At 39.5% G+C, this 15,433-nt stretch overlaps 1 protein-coding gene across 1 annotated transcript in view; it reads right to left on the reverse strand.

Moving 5' to 3' along the window:
• Positions 1 to 1,728: 1,728 nt before the first annotated feature.
• Positions 1,729 to 15,433, reverse strand: part of aacs (acetoacetyl-CoA synthetase) — a 54,836-nt gene continuing 41,131 nt past the window's right edge. The window contains exons 13-18 of the mRNA XM_037680907.1: positions 9,123 to 9,236; positions 7,122 to 7,247; positions 5,601 to 5,670; positions 3,902 to 3,960; positions 3,376 to 3,578; positions 1,729 to 3,278 (exon numbers count right to left, since the gene is read on the reverse strand). Coding sequence (XP_037536835.1) covers positions 3,141 to 3,278; positions 3,376 to 3,578; positions 3,902 to 3,960; positions 5,601 to 5,670; positions 7,122 to 7,247; positions 9,123 to 9,236 — 710 coding nt within the window. The 3' untranslated portion in view covers positions 1,729 to 3,140. The remainder of the gene's footprint in view (positions 3,279 to 3,375; positions 3,579 to 3,901; positions 3,961 to 5,600; positions 5,671 to 7,121; positions 7,248 to 9,122; positions 9,237 to 15,433) is intronic.

Below are 15,433 nucleotides of genomic sequence, written 5' to 3' on the forward strand. Positions count from 1 at the left end.
CATCAATGAGCTGGGTGTCGCTTTACATTTTTCACTTTCAGTAGGTTTTGTTCACTGCAGACCAGCATCCCTAAAAAGCTGCGCTTGTGGAGATTCTTTAAATACAGTGCCTGTGTGTGGTCTCGGGACATGCTCACTGTCTTTGTGTCCACCCCACCCCCCGTGCATGGGCTGTCGGCGTCATTATGTGCTCGTGTGTGATTTTTTTTTCATTATCACGCTGTTGACCTTCAACCAACGTTTAAGAGCATGTTACGATTTTGTTTTGTCTCCAAACCCTGTGTCATTTTTCACCACTTGTCTGTCCAAACAGGTCTCACTTGTAAATGAGTCTTCGAAGCTCATTGTGACTTATCTGTTTAAATAAAGGTTGAATGAATGAATGAACAGTATTTAATAATTCCAGTTTGGCCTTTGTCAAAGTCACTCCAAGTCCCGTAGTTCGTTTTTCCTCAGTAAGGTCAAATTTAAAGAGGATCTTCAGTTGCTTCATGTTTTTCCTGTTGTCATTATGAGGAAATCAGTACTTTTCACTTCATCAATCAGCGGCAGTGACTGGTTGTAGCTTCATCTAACCCGAGGCTGAAAGTTAGTGGAAAATATATTATAAGATTAAACTTTTTTGGTTGAGAATTTGGCAGCTACAAAAAATATATATAATAATAATAATAATAACACTGGTAATTGATGAGTTAGAATTCAGTGGTAAATATTCTAAAAAGCTTCAAATATTTACTTTAAACTCGTGTGCGGCTCACAGGGCATGAAATGTCTAGCAAGCCAAGAATAAAGTCTCCCAGTTTATCTTTGGAAAACAACATGGACGTCGTAAATCTCCAACGAGAATTAAAGGCTTGGAAGTTTTGGAACCCAACGTTTGCTTTCAGACTGGTCTCATTTTATTCGGCATTTCAAAATTGTCTACCAGAAAATTCACCCAGTTGGAAACAAAAATGATTTAAAGGTTTGCAAAACAAAACTGAAAGATGTTTTTAAATATAAGCTCAAACACGCAACGGCCTAAATCACGTGTCAAACTGGAGGCTCGCGAGCCAAATCTGGCTCTTATTAACATCTTATCCAGCCTCCCAAGATTATATTTTACATTTAGAATAATTTTATCACTTCTCATTTTGCTTAATAAAACTAAAATACTTCTTTCGTGCAGATGTTTTTGTTTGAATTTCAGTAATCATGGATTTTGGCATTGAAAGAGCAACAAAGAACGTCATATGAGGCCGATCAAACTTTTGTTGATGAACCGGCACCAAAGAGAAGACGTCGGGTCTGACTTGAGTTAACGAATCGACTAAAACTGGCCCATGGCTTGAAGCAAGTTTTTAATTTTGATCCCCTTTTATACCCAAGTTTGACTCCCTGTGACCTTGACAATAATCATCATTTTGTCATGTGAATGAACTAAATACGGTGGAAAAGATCCAGTCATTTGTCAAATTATCTTTAAAATAAAAACAACAACAATAAAAAGACATATAATCCATAAAAGTGACCATGTAAGAACAACAAACATTTAACACCCCATTAGTTTTAGGCCTAATATAATACACTTTATTTTAAATTTAAAAAACAACAACACAATACATAGCAGACTAGTACAATTAATGTTTTACCATAAATACCGTGTCTTAAAGCGCAAAGATGACCAAGTATAATCCCAGTTTTTTTGTTTTCATGAATAAAGCAGTGCAGCATGTACCCTATGGGGCTTTTTAGTTCTTTATTTTCAAACAAGGCATTTGTTAATGACCCGATACATACTGTACAGCATCAACAAGAGGATCCCGACTTCAAGACATTGATTTTATTGTACGGCGCTAGTTGAGGTCACTCCACAGGACACACACACTTTCTGAAACATTAAGTTAATTGAAGAAACTAATGTGACTGAAGAGCAGAGAATGTAGGTCTTAAAATGTAATCGAAATTTAAAAAAAAGCATAAAACTTTACTGATTTTATGACCCATGTATCAGATGCATGTGAGCAGGTCACATCAGTCATGTTTAACCCGTAAATGAAACTACTGTTCCTTATTCTGACCAACAAATCTGCAAATGACCAAACCCACTTTAGTTCCATTCTTTGAGGTTTTACCATGCATGTAGAGCAATTTTTAAAATATTAATCTTTTTCCTGTTTAAAAGGTTAAAACAGCTGTTATCTGTAGGTAAGGTAATGACTATACATCCATAGCTGACAGGCTGCTGTGATGAAGTGAACATTCACGTCCTGTCAGATCAATCTTTAACTCAACACAGCCACCATTTCAACAATAGCTCGTAGTGTTGGTCTCGACTGGATAAAGGTTTAGTTTTGACAATAAATCTAAAATCAAAATACTTTAAATGTGTTTAGCATGTCTAGTTCAGTCGAGCAAACGTTAGCTTTGTAGCTAAATCCCTCTGTATCCCTAAAGCCACTTTGGTTGAGTTTGGGTAGCTACCTTCAAACACACAATTATAAATTCAACCTCACTGTTCAAAAATATACATTAACCTTTATGTTCTTAATCATATATACTGTATATACACTCAGACACGCACATACAAACGATAAAGCACCATATAGTGATGATATGGTGATATGAGCCGCAGCTCGGGTGTTAATCCAACTTGCTCTGTGTATATTTTTCTTCACATCTCCACAGATTATATTCTGATCGCACAGAAATGGCTTTGGGGTTAGAAGCAGAGGATGCGGAGAGATAAAATCAAACTGTGAACCTGAAGCAAAGCACTCGATGCTTCGCTTAACCGTTTCTTTGCTTGCTTTAGAGATGACGCTTATTCACAGTCACACCCAAAGTTTCATTTGGTTTACGTTACAACACGGCTGACTAAGAGCGGCATGATGATGTTTTTGAAAGCAAGTCTACGGACCAGTGCACCTCATGCTATTTTTTAGGGTTGCCCGTGCTTCATTCCCATCAGCTAATTAAACAGATATTAGTTTAACTTCTCTCCCTTTTTCCTGAACAAAAATCAGAATGTTTTGAAGAATTTGCATGTTTCTGCACAGCTCTTTCTAACTAAGATTAAAAAGATAAGCTGGAATAAACTCTAGAAGGTTGGGATTTGCAATTTTTTTTTTTTTTTCCACTCGCTCTGTCCAGTTTCATCTCTAGTAGTTCTGCAGCTCAGGAATGTTCTTGTAGAGATCCAGTGAATCGGGGTTGGAAAACGCTCCTCTCTGTGCCACCTCACGTCCGGCAATAACCTGTTTCACAGCCACCTCCACCTTCTTACCGCTGATGGTGTACTGCAGAGATGAAAAGACAGCTGTCAATCAATCCACTGCAGCTCTAAGCAATGCAACAGGCTTATTCACGTCTGACTGATATTCATATTTGTCTTACAGGAATGTCTTTGGTTTCCAGCAGCAAGGCAGGGATGTGTCGGGCAGACAAAGCTTTTCTGATGGCTCCTTTAATCTTTGTCACCAACTCTGGACAGAAGAGCTTTCCGGGTGCCATCTTTAGGAACAAAATAACTCGCTCTTCTCCGTCCGCATTGTACTGAGGGACACAAAGACTGTCTGACACTTCCTCGAAAGCCTCCACTGCAAGAAAAGAGACGGGAGAAGAGACGAATCAAAAATGAGAAGAGCAGATGAGAAGCACTGATAGAAGAGGAGGTGTGAAGCCAAGAGAAAAAGAAGAGATTCAAAGAACAGACTCAGAATTAAACAGCCTTTCTGTAGAAGGAAGAAATGTTGCTTTTCTTACTTTATGATCAAAGTAAAAATATTAATAATTGCATGACTATGATAATGATTATTCACCAACGAAAAGAGACTCAAGTCTCAACTTCATTCGTAAAAATCTTTAAGCTTTCTTACCACCCTGTGCTACTACTACAACTCATTCCATCTTTAATATTTACCTATGTTGTAGATCTCAGAGCTTCCAAAACGAACTCCGTTAGGGTTCAGTGTTCCATCGCTGCAGTAACAAAACACAAGTTAAAGAAACCAAGATATACAACATGAAGTTTTCCTGCCACACATCAAACAATTGTTTCTTTCTGGTAGCAGTATCTGAACTCTCTTACATAGAATTGCTAAGCTTTTTCTTTTATTTTCTTCTTTACCTATATAGTTCTATATTCTCAGTTTACTTCCTAGTTCAGTGGTAGTTTAAGTACCGTATTTTCCGGACTATAAGTCGCTCTTTTGTCATAGTTGGCCAGTCCGGCGACGTATAGTCCGAAGCGACTTATATACGTTTTTGTTCCCCCTATTCATGACACATTTTTGACTGACGTGTTAAATGTTCATTCATACTGAAATGAAGCAATAAGTAAACATTACCATCTGTAGCCGCGAGAGGGCCCTCTAGGCTTTTGACAACTATATGTTGTTCCTCTACTGCTCCCCCACAAAAAAAAAACATTAACTTAGAGACAACTGAGAAAAACTTAACACAAGTAAAATGCCCCCCAAAAGAAAATCCTATTCTGCAGGTAACAAACTGCAGGTAATAAAATATGCAGCCCAAAACAGTAATCTAGCAGCAGAAAGGAAGTTTGTAAATGGATGGGGTCCGTGCAGTCTGCCTGGGGATTGAACCCGGTGGAAGGGACGGACGCTCGGCGGTGGAGGATTCCTCCACGCGGGGGACCTTCCCCCCGTAGGTCATATCACGCACATATCCTCCGCGGTGATGCGCCGCGAGGCCCTGGGTCATCCTGGAAGGTTCCGGGGACTGTAATATATGTTCACTTACTCCTTTTACTACAAGAAGACGGACGCTTGACAGACTCATCACGAACTGTATTTATTAACCATCATCTTCAGAACACCTTAGCATCATAACATCAGCACCATTCCTGGTCTCATCCCATTACATGTCACTCCGCTACCACAGATCACAACCCATTCATGCATTAGTGAGCGGCACTATATACTACAGAGGCGAAGGTGGCTCACGGCTCCAGCCACGAGCTCTACAGCATCACCCCGCCCGCACCTCGCTGCTTCCCGGGGCTGCGGACAACGTGCCTCGCTGTGCCCTTCCTCCCCGCTCTGGCAGTGGAGGGGCGGGGCCCCCTCGCCCCCGGCACGGCTGCTGACAGGTGCAAACAAATAATTGTTTTTAGGTGTTAATCTTGTTAAATTTGGAAGAACTGCAACAGCGAGTCCTCCCGTGCATGCTCCCGCCAATCGATTTTTGGCAGCTAATCAACTTTTTGGCATGACACAGGCCCACATTTCCCGGGTGAAAGGGGTCAGCGGCGACACATAATAAATGCGACTTATACTCCGAAGCAACTTATATGTTTTTTTTCCTCTTCATGAGGCATTTTTTGACCGATGCAACCTATACTCTGGAGCAACGTATAGCCTGGAAAATACGGTATATTTCACTAATCGACTTCATTGTAGTCATGTAAGTTGATTGCACAGATTTTCTGAACAAGCAAAAAAAAAAAAATAATAATAATAATTTCTCTTCAGTTACAAGAAACAAATGCCTAAATATCTAACAAACCTGTCCCAAAAGTACTGACCAATTAAATAGTCAGTTATAAGAATAAATCATGTTCATTCTGAACATTTATTAGTGAACAGTTGACGACTGACCTCCTGCCCAGCATGACAATGCCGCCGGTCTTTGGGTAGATTTTACAGTAATCTCCATGAGCCCACACCCCTGGAGGGGAAACAAAAAATCATAATTTAACTAGAGAATGCCAAATGCATGCTAACATTTGTTAAGGAAGCTTAAACTGAAAATTTAAAGTTAAAACAATACAGTATCTAAAAGCTAAAACAAGCAAAAGACTAGCTTATGTCTAAATTGCACATTAGACAACAAAAAGAGTAAATATGCTTAAGTAGATTTCAGGGAACCATGTTTGGAAGGAACTGATGGATTTCAAAGCATTTCTTTTTTTTTTTTTTTTGTAAATAAAGTTAACTATTTTGCAAAGTACAAACGTTACAAATGCCAAAAATCATTGAACACTATTCCCAATCAAGGTGAAAGTTTTGATATATTATTTATTAAACCAGCATAGACCAGGGGTGTCTAAACACTTTCATATGTGGGCCAAAACTATCGAGATGAAAGGACTCGTGTTACACAAAAATGTTAATTTAATTCAACGTGAACAATATTTTGGAGAAAGGTTTACTAATTTAGATGGAGTGTTTTAAATTGTTGTAGATCCAAAACATTAAAAGCATCATAAACTCTAAGCTTATATGTTTTATTAAAAATTGTCTAATTTATTGGACTTGTTGTGTCTATGTTTGTTGTTTTCTTGTGTTTGGGAAGTTCATCGTAGTCTGTTCTCAGCAACAAAAGCGTAATTTGAGTTAAGTGTCCTTTTTAAAAGGGGGTCAATCAGTCTTTTACATGGACGGCCCAAAAGGCTGATCCAAGTTCTGAACAACCGTCCAGCTGTCAGTCGCCACAACAGATTCATAGAAGATTTGATCAAGTTGATCAACTCGTATGTAGATGATACCATGTTATATTCATTTAAAATGTCCACTTTCCCTCTTGATTATTTTATCAACTGCAATATTTAGCCAAGTTTTATGAATCATTATCCAAAAGTTTCCTTTCTGGTAGAAATCAGTAAAGGTTTTTGGTGCTTTGTACCTTGACGTAAAAATAAAAATATTATAGCCAAAGGTTTATATTTTGATTAATTTTGCTCATTTTGAGAAGATTGTTTTTCATCCATTTTGCTGTTAAATCTAAACATTATATAAAAAAAAGGATTACCAACAAATTTGCAAAGACTGCATCTAACTCTTAAGCCTGTTGGCCAAAATGATACCATTCTTAAATTGTAGTTGTGGGCCGCACAAAATCAGTGCAAGGGCCACAAATGGCCCTCGGGCCACACTTTGGACACCTATGGCATAGACTATTCGGAAGTAGTTTGACTGCAAAAAACAAAAACTACTGTGACTGTTAGAAGTCACAGCAGTTTGTGTTGATACAATGCTGAGTCAACATTTATGTAATAAAATATATTATCAAAAAAATAATTTCTCTCAAAGAAGTGTCTTTGTGTATATGTGGGTGTTGATGTTCACGTAGATTGTGTTACATAGTAAGCTTTTGCGTGAGTATAATTTTGTGTTTACCAGGAAACGTAGAAAAGTAAGCTTTATGATATTTGCTCCCGTTCTCATCATTCCAGAAGTGAGTTGGTTGGCAGGGGATCGGCTTCAGGCAGACAAGTTCTCCACTCTCCCCCCAAACTGGCTTGCCTATTAACACCCAAAGACACACAGACACACATAAACAACTTGTTCAGACAATAAAATGTAATTAAATTTAGTTTATGGCAACACACAGTAAAGTTGGATGCAGTCATACAAAGATAGAAAATGTGTACACCCCTTACATGACAGAACACCTAATACACTTCAGTGTGTGGTTTTATACAACTCTAACCCTCCTCAGGACAACGTTTGAGATTTAAGCAATAATCTCGAGATGTTCTTGCAAAGTTCCCTTCAAACTAGCCCTCGGTTCTTTCTGGTGGTGGAGATTTACCAGCACAGTCTGCAGAAGAAAGATTTTAAAATTCAGCTACACAAGAGGAGGAGCAGTGCGGTTTTCGTTCTGGTCGTGGGAACACTGGACCAGCTCTACACTCTCAGCAGGGTCCTGGAGGGTGCGTGGGAGTTTGCCCAACCAGTCTACATGTGCTTTATGGACTTGGAGAAGGCGTTCGACCGCGTCCCTCAGGGAACCCTGTGGGGGGTACTCCGGGAGTATGGGGTACCAGGCCCTTTGATACGGGCTGTTAGGTCCCGGTACAACCGGTGTCAGAGCCTGGGCTGCATTGCCGGCAGTAAGTCGGGCTCATTCCCGGTGAGAGTTGGACTCCGCCAAGGTTGCCCTTTGTCACTGATTCTGTTCAAAACTTTTATGGAGAGAATTTCTAGGCGCAGTCAAGGTGTTGAGGGGATCCATTTTGGTGGCCTTAGGATCGCGTCTCTGCTTTTTGCAGATGATGTGGTCCTATTGACTTCATCAGGTTGTGATCTACAGCTTTGGCTGGAGCGGTTCGCAGCAGAGTGTGACATGGATGGGATGAGGATCAGTTCCTCCAAATCCGAGGCCATGGTCTTGAGCTGTAAAAGGGTAGAGCGCCCTCTTCGGGTCGGGTCATAGGTCCTGTCCCAAGTGGAGGAGTTTAAGTATCTTGGGGTCTTGTTCACAAATGAGGGAAAAATGGAGCGAGAGATTGATAGGTGGATAGATGCGGCGTCTGCAGTGATGCGGGCGCTGTACAGGTCTGTCGTGGTGAAGAGAGAGCTGAGTCAAAAGGTGAATCTCTCAAGTTACTGGTCGATCTACGTTCCTACCCTCATCTATGGTCATGAGCTTTGGGTTGTGACCGAAAGAACGAGATCTCAGATACAAGCGGCTGAAATGAGTTTTCTCCGCAGGGTGTCTGGGCTCTCCCTTAGAGATAGGGTGAGAAGCTCAGTCATCCGGGAGGGACTCAGAGTAGAGCTGCTGCTTCTCCACATCGAGAGGAGCCAGTTGAGGTGGCTCAGGCATCTGGTTAGGATGCCTCCTGGACGCCTCCCTGGTGAAATGTTCCAGACACGTCCCACTGGGAGGAGACCCAGAGGAAGACCCAGGACACACTGGATGGACTATGTTTTTCAGCTGGCCTGGGAACGCCTTGGGATTCCCCCAGAGGAGCTGGACCAAGTGGCTGGAGAGAGGGAAGTCTGGGCCTCCCTACTTAAGCTGCTACCCCCGCGACCCGACACTCAGATAAGCGGAAGAAAATGGATGGATGGATGGAAGGATGGATGGATACATAAGAGGAAGAAGTAAAAAAAAAATAGTTATTTATTGGGGAACAATTCCTGTAGTTTGTCTAGACATTTATCCAAGAGCAGCAGTTTATACTTCAGCAACATTTCAGCTGAAGTTACTCTCTTAACACATGAAGATTGCCCCGACATGTAAATATCAGCCACTCATAATTTTGCTTCTTTTAAATAAACTACATTGCAACTTTCTTACAGTTTAATACAAACAAACAGTTTTTAAAACAGTAACAAAGAGAAAAAGAAAAACAAAGTCTAAAGATTTTCACCCACTCTGCACACACTTACCATCGATGCTCCAAGCTTCTACAGCCATGCCAAGATTCCTTGATTGGATCTCTCCCCGATACACTGGAACTGTTGGGTTCTGACCCATAAAACATGAAACAATGTCGGTCCCACCTGGAAAAAATTGTAAAGAGAAGGAGACACCAAATGTTAGTGAAGTGAATTGTGCTAACGACTGTCTAGCGCTGGTATACTTTTACAATCCCCTTATTAAATAACCTTTAAAGTCTAAATATGCATTTTGAATACACAAGTCTGGTTTATTGCCATTTCTTTCTAAACTTATGTGCTATGAATGTAAGACCGAGGGTTTTATTCACAAGTTTATTTGCATGACTGGATTATTAAAACAGTCATTGAAAGAGTTAATTCTCATGCAAAAATAAACCTTTTATGCCGGTCTAACCATCCGTTGCTATACTATTTATAGATATGTATATTTTAACACATCCTGTTCCAGACGCAACAAAAGCATCCATTTTACTGAGACTGTGCCCAAACGTCTACAGGGAATATTTTAATTTTAATTTTGCTTTTTTTCCTCTTGAGCATGCATAGATGTGACGTGTAAAAACTAAACAATATAGTTTCTGAAACACTACGGTTTGTATATATGCCTTTTAAACAACGCTAAACTGTTTTAGTTATTCCCAGAATTAGTTTATTCTATGCAGGCCACTTTCTTTAGAGGAAAGCAAAATGACGAAAAAGATGTTTTCTCACATTCATGTTTGTAAAGTTTGTCTTGGGCCTTCAGCTCTTGGAAAAAGAGGGCTGTCTAGTTTTTATAGGAACTTGAAATTGCCTTTTCATGCTGACTTTATGGTCGTCCACCTGCTTGAGCATGTGGTTGACCAAATGACCTGTGTAACATTACAGCTCAGTGCCAAGTCCATCAACAGTGCATGCAGCCCAATATTTTGAGACATTACGAACCATAAGAAACTGTCTTGAACTTTTTTCTTCTACATGCATTTAGGATTAACCAGTTGACAAACTACTGCATTATCGTCACCTATTGGAAATGGGTAGTTAAACTGTAGATCCGTGAGTAGAAGCTGGCCCAAAAAATAGTCTGAATATACAGTAAATGCACATGCATCATCAGCTTTGGACGTACAGACTTAAAACCCATGTACAAGCTTTAAGCCAGTACAATGCCCATACTCACATGTATACCCAATATCTTAAATCAGGGGTGTCCAGTCTTGGTCCTGGAGGGCAACTATAATGCTTTAGATGTTTCTCTGCTCAAAAACACCTGATTTTAATAAAAGGGTGATTATCAGACTTCTGTAGAACACAAAGAAGTAATTCAACCATTGAATCAGGTGTTTTGGAGCAAGAAAACAAGTAAAAGATGCAAGATCATGGGCCTCGAGGACCAGGATTGGACACCCCGGTTTTAAATAATCGGTTTGTGTTTGTTGGAAGGCAGACGATGATACCAAACAGCACATTATAATCGAATTGACTGGTTTATGAAAGACATTTTATTCTATTTAGATTCTGTGTGTAACACACATAAAATGATCTCTATACCTACGGTTAGCACTTTTCAGGAAGTTAGAGCATAGTTTCAAATAGGTCTGAGAATGCTTTACTTACTAGGAATTCCTGAACATTTTCTACAATACTTGAAATCCATAGTTCTGCAACTGACAGAAGTATCCTTGCATCCCCGGTGAACACTGAGCTAGGGACATTTATTTGTACTTGTATCAGGCTGATCCCACAAACTGGTGGTGATAGCGCACTGTTCCCCCTTTATTGACCTATTTAGGAGTTTTCCTCCTTTGCAACACCTTCCTAAAACTGTCATGACGACACACACATCATTTTGTCTCTTTCTACCTTCCAATCATCCACTATTCCTGACACGTCTATTCATCTCCCCTCCCATTGTTCACTCTCTACCTCCCTGCCTCGCTCCTCTCTGTTTCACAGACTACATCCATCCATCTTGTTCCCTTGCTCTCTGCCCTTCTACCACTCCTCCCTCCTCTCTAGCTTTTCTATTTGTTCTTTACACTCGGTTTCTCTGTCTGCCAGGTTCTTTATTGAGCTTTAATTGGCTCCCTGGAGGAAGTGGAAACCTTGACTTCTGATTACACACAAACACACTTTTAGTCGGAAGATAAGCAATTATCTTATTGTTACTCTCATCTTCATAGGTCGGAACACACACACACAGGGCTGCACACACACATACGCACAAGTATATTTTAAACCAAAAGTCGCAGTGGGTTTCTTGAGATGACTTCTATGATATTCTGCGCGCATGCGCATGTGTGAACAAGAAGTTAGCTTGTCACATTGATCTTATGCTCCAAACAACACTCTTCAGTTTGTGTTTTCCTTTGTCTGAATCCATGTCTGTGTGAGAATCACTTTTCATTTGTGGAACTATGAAAACTTTGAACATCCTCTGAGACAGTTCAGGGTCAGACAAAGTAACCCCCCCCCTCCCCCCGCTACCACAAACCAACCAAGTAACTTTTAACGCCTAAATGATGTATGAATTTATTTTTTAAATAATGAATTGCCCAAGAAAAATATGTGAAAGTGGCACGATCAAACACAAGTTTAGCACGAGCAGAAACGCCTACACACAAACACCCCAAGAGGAGCGAGAGTTCAAGGGGGGCAGGGAAGTGACATATGGGTAGTCAGATGGAGGTATATTAGGATGGAGAGAATCCAGCAGTGAAGGTGTTAATATCACCCAGTGAAGGAAAACATAAATCTGGCATCCCTGCTGGCAGGAGGACACACACACACACACACACACACACACACACACACACACACATACACACACACACACTAAATGACACAGACGTTTAGAATAAATGAAAAAATCACAGACCCATTGCAAAATGAAATGCATGTTTAAAACGTGTGCACATATTCACAAAAATACACTCGGTGAACAAGAGGCGAATGCACAAAAAGGTCCTTTTCACATGTGCCACTGTGACCATCAGCCAGTGGTCACAGTGGCACATATGCTGTGTTAAATCCTATCACACACATGCGCGCGCGCGCGCACACACACACACACACACACAAAGAGAGCATTGACCTCGGGGGTCAAGGTTAGGTCGGTTGGCAGCCAAAAGGGCTGCAGCCTGCTGATGCCCTTGGCGACGAGAGGGAAAGTGACAGGAGCAGGATCCACTTCTCTGACTAACACACACACACACACACACACACACACACACACACGCACACACACACACACACAACAAACATACGACTAAAGGATAAATACATGATGTTAATAAACTGAAGCCCACAGTAATAGTTTGTCACTTTTTTGTACAGATAAAATAACATTTTGTGCACATCATGAAGGACCCCACTCACCCAGCACACACACTTTTTGCCCTGCTCCCCTCAGGGAGGAGGTTAAGGAGCATTAAGTATAGAACCACTAGACTGAGGAACAGCTTCTACCCTGAGGCTGTTAGACTCATGAATCTTTAACCGGGATAATCACTGTGAAAAATCACATCATGTTGCTGCTGATCTGTTTCAAGTTGATGTGTTCATTCATACTCATCTGCTCACACAGACTCATGTTCGTGCTGCTGTTTGGCATATTGTTTTTATGCTATTAGTGCTTAGTGTATTTTTAGTTAACGTTTTTCTTAGTTCATATCTTAGATGTTATTACTTTTTTTTAATTTTTACATTTTATTGTTGGATGTAACTGGAATCCTGGGTACACAATTTCATTCCACCACATGTACCACATGTGTTGCAAATGACAAACAAAGAAACTCTGACTTTGATCAGAGCATGCACTAAATAATTAGAAGAACAGATTGACATAAAGACCATATCGAGTGCACTTTATCTAAGTAAACCTGTGTTTCAAATAATTATTCCAAATATGGCTTTTTGAGCAGAAATACTATATATCTGACCACTCCAGTTGTTTTGTTAAATGTTTTTATATTGTGTTTATTTTGAAGAAATACTTAAATTCAAAAGGCTAAAATGAACAGGAGTGAAATTTCACTTTTAGCACCAACTTATTGTTATCTCAGTATGCTGCTAGCAGCCACTTCAGCCTAGTGCTGCTATCAGGCATGGGGAGAGAATGAAGGATCTTTATGGTTTTTAGGTTTAGGTTTTAGTCACATCTTGCACCTGTAATGTCCAAGTGTCTTAAATTGTGATTTCTTTTAACTTGCATTGTATTTTATGTTTTATTAATGGATGTTTTTGTTGTAAATATTTTACTACTGTTACTGATTTTAAGACTGTGTTGCTGTATTTGCATATTATCCAGGACATCCCTGTAAAAGAGATTAATAATCTCAATGGATTTCTTCCTGGTAAAATAAAGGTTTAAATAAAAATAATAAAAAAAAAAAATCATTAATCATTACAATAGCGTTTTCTAGCAATAATATTTAGAACATTTAATACAGTTAATTTGATATACAAATATGCAAAAGAACAAGTGAACACGTGTCAGTGTGTTGACTCTCGTGATCCCATTAAGATCAACCTTCTCAAATTATACACCATAGAGCTAGAAGGAGGTTTTAATAAAAAATAAAAAAAAAGATAAACAGTCAGTGGTGGGAGACCTTTACAAAAATATGGACTTTAAACAATGAGTGAATTTAATTAAAGTGCTTATGCAAAATGTTATATATGTGTTATTCCTGACAGCCTAGAGTACGTTATTTATATATTCAGTCAGGGGAATTGTTTGGGGGTGGGGGGTACTGTTTCTTTGACCAGTGTACACAGCTGACTGACAGCGCACACAAACTGACAAGAGGAGGGAGTGTCACTGTGTACACTACATCTTGCACTGTCTCTGAAAGTGTGACTCGTTAAAAAGAGCTAAAGACGCAAGAAATGTGATTTTAACTTGTTTCCAAACCATGTTTCTTTTTAAAACTGTGGTTTACAATGAAATTCAAATTGCCTAGTCACTGCAGCTGTTAAGGCTTAAAATCATCTGTGAGCGTTTGCCAGATGCTCATGAACTATTTCCCCAAAACACATTTTAAATACGTGTTGAATTGAAACACTATGTACCTGAAAAATTCCTGCTGAAGCAGAAACGTAATCTCCGGTTTGATACAAAAATTAAATAACACATTACAGTTTCTAACCAGGTTTGCAAATAGTTGGTTTCTGATGTAGAAAAAAAAAACAGTGTATAAAAGAACAAATTGGCACTGGTTTATAAAGTTCTCTGTTTTATTTATATGAAGTTGTGTTTGTATGAGCATTATATGAAAGTGTAAAGACTTCAACAACATAAGCAAACAAAAATGCTTTTACAAAAAGCCCAAGACGATCCGTTTGTAAAGTACGACTTCATCTTTTCCAGATTTCTGTCTTGTGATTGACATTTAGGCTGACGCCTGCATCCAGTCTCTCGACTTGCATGTCAATGTGAGCTTGTGTGTCCGTGCACTTGTGTGCATGTGCATTTAAACCTACAAGCTACACCCATTAGATTGTCAATCACAATGACCGTGTGACACTCCAAGCCATAACTCATGTATGTGTGTGTACAAACGCGTGTGCAAAACGTCAGTCACCCAAGCTGTGCTAAATGTTAAACGTTTCAAGACTCAGAAAAGAGACAGATAGCATTCTGCTGGGCTGCTACTGGACTGTCAAAACCACAATGGGCTCAGAGGGCCTGTGTGTGGAAAATGAAGTAAATGCACAGTTACATATAAATTTTCTTTGAAGTTTCTATTGTTTGTGTCAGCTCTTTGTGGGTGTGTGTCACATATGCTTTGTTGTTACCTTAGCATAATAAATGAATTGTTATAAATGTTAAAACAGGTTTGAAATCAAGTTTATGAATTCTAAACTGACACAGAGCTTATAGCTTGTTTCAAAAGAAAGGCATAAATGTTTCAGCTTCTAAGAAAGGGAGTCTAATGTGTCATTCTGCATGTTTCAGTGTGCACGGTTTACTCTGAAAGAGCAAAAAGATAATGGTGACAGTGAGCATGACTATTGGTTCTACCTACATATGCAGTGATGCATTGTGAAGAACTGCACCGATGGCCTGTGATACTGTTCAAGTCAAATAGTGATGGTAATCTGAACCTTAGCAGAAAAAAATCACAGTGGAAAAACCACTACAAATAAAAAAAAAATACCTATTTTACGATTTTTTTAAAAATCTTTGAAAGTTCAGCACCTTTAATGAAGATGGCTGTTTGCTCTGCGTTGTGGATGTAGAACTAACTCATTACCTGTGATGATCTTTAACAAAGTAAACGATCTCTGCTTAAATTAACATAATAAAATTCATCAAC

The sequence above is a fragment of the Nematolebias whitei genome, chromosome 8 (genome assembly GCF_014905685.2).
Source record: "Nematolebias whitei isolate Nwh7 chromosome 8, NemWhi1, whole genome shotgun sequence".
NCBI lineage: Eukaryota > Metazoa > Chordata > Actinopteri > Cyprinodontiformes > Rivulidae > Nematolebias > Nematolebias whitei.